The 5,317-nt window shown below is 60.8% G+C and overlaps 2 protein-coding genes across 2 annotated transcripts; both read left to right on the forward strand.

Annotated features, from left to right (window-relative positions):
• The first annotated feature begins 1,941 nt into the window (after nt 1–1,941).
• On the forward strand, nt 1,942–3,366 carry LOC135221217 (uncharacterized). Its single transcript, XM_064259035.1, has one exon. The coding sequence runs from the start codon at nt 1,942–1,944 to the stop codon at nt 3,364–3,366; it is 1,425 nt and encodes a 474-aa protein (XP_064115105.1).
• Nucleotides 3,367–3,389: 23 nt separating this feature from the next.
• Nucleotides 3,390–4,769, forward strand: LOC135221218 (uncharacterized). Its single transcript, XM_064259036.1, has one exon. The coding sequence runs from the start codon at nt 3,390–3,392 to the stop codon at nt 4,767–4,769; it is 1,380 nt and encodes a 459-aa protein (XP_064115106.1).
• The last annotated feature ends 548 nt before the right edge of the window (nt 4,770–5,317 follow it).

Here is a 5,317-nt window from a genome sequence, read left to right on the forward strand (position 1 = left end):
AGAGGAAGAGAGGAAATAGGACGCAGTACTACATCTAGCGGAGGGAGTACCCGAAACGATTAAATTCATGGTTGGATGAATCTCAGCTTGTTCGGTATGCGCCATCCTATTAAAAAAGCGTTAATATTTCCATCTACTCCCGAGAATAACTTACGAAAGGTTGATGAAAGAAAGAAAGAGGGGTAGGAGAAGGGAGATCAGAAGTGATCGCAAATAACATTAGTAATAGTAAAGACGTGGTAATGGTAATAAAGGTAATAAGAGTGTAAGGAGTGAAACTCGCAAACCCATTCGTCTCAGCTTCCACAACACGGGAGAAAGACGTAAATTTCCAACTTCGGTTAAATCAGGTATACCTACTCCTCCTCCTCCTCCTCCTCCTCCAGCTGGTAAAACGAAGAGAGTATGTTATACCGTTCAGCGGAATTATGCAACGTATCACTCAGAAACGAGGAAATCCTCCCGTAAGTATTATCATTCCCATATCGTTTAATGAGAGCCAAATCCATTACACCACTGGTATAATCGAAAATCTACGAGACTCAGGAACTGTTGTGTGGGACATCGAAAGGAATTTACTACCACCCCCTTCTCTTGTTAGTGGATCGAAGGACTAACGCAGTAAACGTACAGGATTATCAATACTTGATTAACATAGCGGGTATCAAGGAGTGGTTGATAAGATATGACGCGTTTGAAAAAAAAAGTTGAATATCTGACCGGGGCATAAAGGAGATGCGGGAAAAGTAAGAGGAGTGGTGGAGAGGAAAGGACTAGAAGGATTTTGATTAAGCACCTCTTATTAGGAACTTTCGTGAGGAAACGAGTTATAGCAGGAAGATGGCCAACACCTGTCCGGACATCCGCGCGTGAGCGGAGGGGATGCGGCCGAACATGTACACGCGGGCCGAGGGGATGTGGCTGTACATGTACATGTGGGCGGAGGGGGTGCGGCCGGACATGTACACGCGGGCGTCGGTTGGGGGGGGATGCGGGGACCGGAATTCGTACACGCGGGCGTCGGGTGGGGGGGGATGCCGGCCCCGGACATGTACATGCGGGCGGAAGGGATGGGCGGTTGGTGGAGCACGTTCAAAAAACGAAAAAAAAGGCAAGCAAAACCGATTGGCATAATGTTTAGCCGTTCATATACGCAGCGCCTGGCGTACCGGGAAGTTGGAGCATGGAAGTCTGTGGCGCATCCCCTCCACCCGCCTGTACATGTCCTGTCGCATCCCTAGGCATCCCTTCTGCCCGCGTGTACATGTCCGGCCGCATCCCCTCCGCCCGCGTGTACATGTCTGGTCGCATCCCCTCCGCCCACGTGTACATGTCCGGCAGCATCCCTAGGCATCCCTTCTGCCCGTGTGTACATGTCCGGCCGCATCCCCTCCGCCCGCGTGTACATGTCCGGCCGCATCCCTAGGCATCCCCTCCGCCCGCGTGTACATGTCCGGCAGAATCCCCTCCGCCCGCGTGTACATGTCCGGCCACATCCCCTCCGCCCGCGTGTACATATCCGGTCGCATCCCCTCCGCCCCGCGTTGTACATGTCCGGCAGCATCCCCAACCCTCCAGCCCGTGTGTACATGTCCGGGCCAGCAATCTCCTCCGCCTGTGTGTCCCCACATGTCCGGCCGCATCCCTACCGTCCAGCGTGTACATGTCCGGCCGCATCCCCTCCGCAGCGTCCGTACTGATGCCGGCCGCCCATACCCCTCCCCGCCCCGTTGTACGTCCGGCCGCATTGTGACTCCCCTCCGCCCGCGGTATGTCCGGCCACTTCCACCTCCGGCCCGCGTGTAACATGTCCCCCTCCCCGCGCCGTCCCCTCCCCCGCGTGTACATGTCCGGCAGCTCCCCTCCGCCGCGTTGTACATGCGCAGCATCCCCTCCGCCCGCGTGACATGTCCTGCAGCATCCCCTCCAACATGCGTGTACATGTCCGGCAGCATCCCTCCCCCGCGTTGTACAATTGTCCGGCAGATCCCCTCCGCCCGCGTGTACCTGTCCGGCAGCACCCCTCCGCCCCGCGTGTTACATTGTTCCGCAGATCCCCACACCCGTGTAACATGTCCGGCAGCATCCCCCTCCGCCCGCGTGTACATGTCCGGCATCCCCTCCAGCCCGCGTGTACATGTCCGGCCGCATCCCCTCCGCCCAAGTGTACATGTCCGGCAGCATCACCCTCCGCCCGCGTGTACATGTCCGGCAGCATCCCCTCCGCCCGCGTGTACATGTCCGGCAGAATCCCCTCCGCCCGCGTGTACATGTCCGGCCGCATCCCCTCCGCCTGCGTGTACATGTCCGGTCGCATCCCCTCCGCCCGCGTGTACATGTCCGGCAGCATCCCCTCCGCCCGCGTGTACATGTCCGGCCGCATCCCCTCCGCCCGCGTGTACATGTCCGGCAGCATCCCCTCCGCCCGCGTGTACATGTCCGGCAGCATCCCCTCCGCCCGCGTGTACATGTCCGGCAGCATCCCCTCCGCCCGCGTGTACATGTCCGGCAGCATCCCCTCCGCCCGTTGTGTACATGTCCGGCAGAATCCCCTCCGCCCGCGTGTACATGTCCGGCCACATCCCCTCGCCCGCGTGTACAATGTCGGTCGCATCCCCTCCGCCAGCGTGTACATGTCTGGCAACATCCCCTCCGCCCGCGTGTACATGTCGCCTGCCCGCATCCTCCCCGCCCGCGTTTTTTGTACATGTCCGGCAGCATCCCCTCCGCCCGCGGTACATGTCCGGCCGGCATCCCCTCCGCCCGCGTGTACATGTCGGCAGATCCCTCCGCCCGCGTGTACATGTCCCGGCGCATCCCCTCCGCCCGCTTGTTACCCCTGTCCGGGCAGATCCCCTCCGCCCCGTGTGTACATGTCCGGCAGCATCCCCTCCGCCCGCGTGTACATGTCCGGCAGCATCCCCTCCGCCCGCGTGTACATGTCCGGCAGCATCCCCTCCGCCCGCGTGTACATGTCCGGTCGTATCCCCTCCGCCCCGCCCGTGTACATCCGTCGGCCGCATCCCTAGACATCCCCTCCGCCCGTGTGTACATGTCCGGCAGCATCCCCTCCGCCAGCGTGTACATGTCCAGCCGCATCCCCTCCGCCCGCGTGTACATGTCCGGCCGCATCCCCTCCGCCCGCGTGTACATGTCCGGCCGCATCCCCTCCGCCTGCGTGTACATGTCCGGCCGCATCCCCTCCCCCCGCCCGCGTGTACATGTCCGGTCACATCCCCTCCGCCCGCGTGTACATGTCCAGCCACATCCCTAGGCATTCCTTCTGCCCGCGTGTACATGTCCGGCCGCATCCCCTCCGCCCGCCTGTACATGTCCGGTCGCATCCCCTCCGCCCGCTTGTACTAGGCATCCCTTCTGCCCGTGTGTACATGTCTGGCCACATCCCCTCCGCCCGCGTGTACATGTCTGGCAGCATCCCCTCCGCCGCCGCATCCCCTCCGCCCGCGTGTACATGTCCGGCCACATCCCCTCCGCCTGCGTGTACATGTCCGGCCACATCCCCCTCCGCCCGCTGTACATGTCAGGCCGCATCCCCTCCGCCTGCGTGTACATGTCCGGCCGCATCCCCTCCGCCCGCGTGTACGTGTCCGGCCGCATCCCCTCCGCCTGCGTGTACATGTCCGGCCGCATCCCCTCCGCCCGCGTGTACATGTCCGGCCGCATCCCCTCCGCCCGCGTGTACATGTCCGGCCACATCCCCTCCGCCTGCGTGTACATGTCCGGCCACATCCCCTCCGCCCGCGTGTACGTGTCAGGCCGCATCCCCTCCGCCTGCGTGTACATGTCCGGCCGCATCCCCTCCGCCCGCGTGTACGTGTCCGGCCGCATCCCCTCCGCTGCGTGTACATGGTTCCGGCCGCATCCCCCTCCCTCGCCCGCGTGTACGTGTCCGGCCGCATCCCCTCCGCCTGCGTGTACATGTCCGGCCACATCCCCTCCGCCCGCGTGTACATGTCCGCCGGCATCCCCTCCGCCTGCGTGTACATTCCGTCCGCATCCCCTCCGCCGCGTGTTATATGTCGGGCCGCATCCCCTCCCGCCCGCGTGTATATGTCCGGACCGCATCCCCTCCGCCCGCGTGTACATGTCCGGCCGCATCCTCTCCGCCCGCGTGTATATGTCGGGCCGCATCCCCTCCGCCCACGTGTACATGTCCGGCCGCATCCCCTCCCCCCGCGTGTACATGTCCGGCCGCATCCCCTCCGCCGCCGCATCCCCTCCGCCCGCGTGTACATGAATGGCCACATCCCCTCCGCCTGCGTGTACATGTCCGGCCACATCCCCTCCGCCTGCGTGTACATGTCCGGCCGCATCCCCTCCGCCCGCATGTATATGTCCTGGCCAGCAATCCCCTCCGCCTGCGTGTACATGTCGGTCCAGCATGCCCCTCCGCCCGCGTGTACATGTCCGGCCGCATCCCCTCCGCCTGCGTGTACATGTCCGGCCGCATCCCCTCCGCCCGCGTGTATATGTCGGGCCGCATCCCCTCCGCCTGCATGTACATGTCCGGCCGCATCCCTACGCATCCCTTCTGCCCGCGTGTACATGTCCGGCCACATCCCTACGCATCCCTTCTGCCCGCGTGTACATGTCCGGCCGCACCCCCTCCGCCCACATGTACATGTACAGCCACATCCCCTCGGCCCGCGTGTACATGTTCGGCCGCATCCCCTCCGCTCACGCGCGGATGTCCGGACAGGTGTTGGCCATCTTCCTGCTATAACTCGTTTCCTCACGAAAGTTCCTAATAAGAGGTGCTTAATCAAAATCCTTCTAGTCCTTTCCTCTCCACCACTCCTCTTACTTTTCCCGCATCTCCTTTATGCCCCGGTCAGATATTCAACTTTTTTTTTCAAACGCGTCATATCTTATCAACCACTCCTTGATACCCGCTATGTTAATCAAGTATTGATAATCCTGTACGTTTACTGCGTTAGTCCTTCGATCCACTAACAAGAGAAGGGGGTGGTAGTAAATTCCTTTCGATGTCCCACACAACAGTTCCTGAGTCTCGTAGATTTTCGATTATACCAGTGGTGTAATGGATTTGGCTCTCATTAAATGATATTGGAATGATATTACTTAGGGGAGGATTTCCATGTTCCTGAGTGATACTTGCTTAATCCCGCTTAACGGTATAACAGCTCTCTTCGTTTTACCAGCTGGAGGAGGAGGAGGAGGAGGAGGAGGAGGAGGAGGAGTAGGTATACCTGATTTAACCGAAGTTGGAAATTTACGTCTTTCTCCCGTGTTGTGAATGCTTAGACGAATGGGTTTGCGAGTTTCACTCTTTACA

This window comes from Macrobrachium nipponense, chromosome 2 (assembly GCF_015104395.2).
Source record: "Macrobrachium nipponense isolate FS-2020 chromosome 2, ASM1510439v2, whole genome shotgun sequence".
In the NCBI taxonomy this organism is placed as follows: domain Eukaryota; kingdom Metazoa; phylum Arthropoda; class Malacostraca; order Decapoda; family Palaemonidae; genus Macrobrachium; species Macrobrachium nipponense.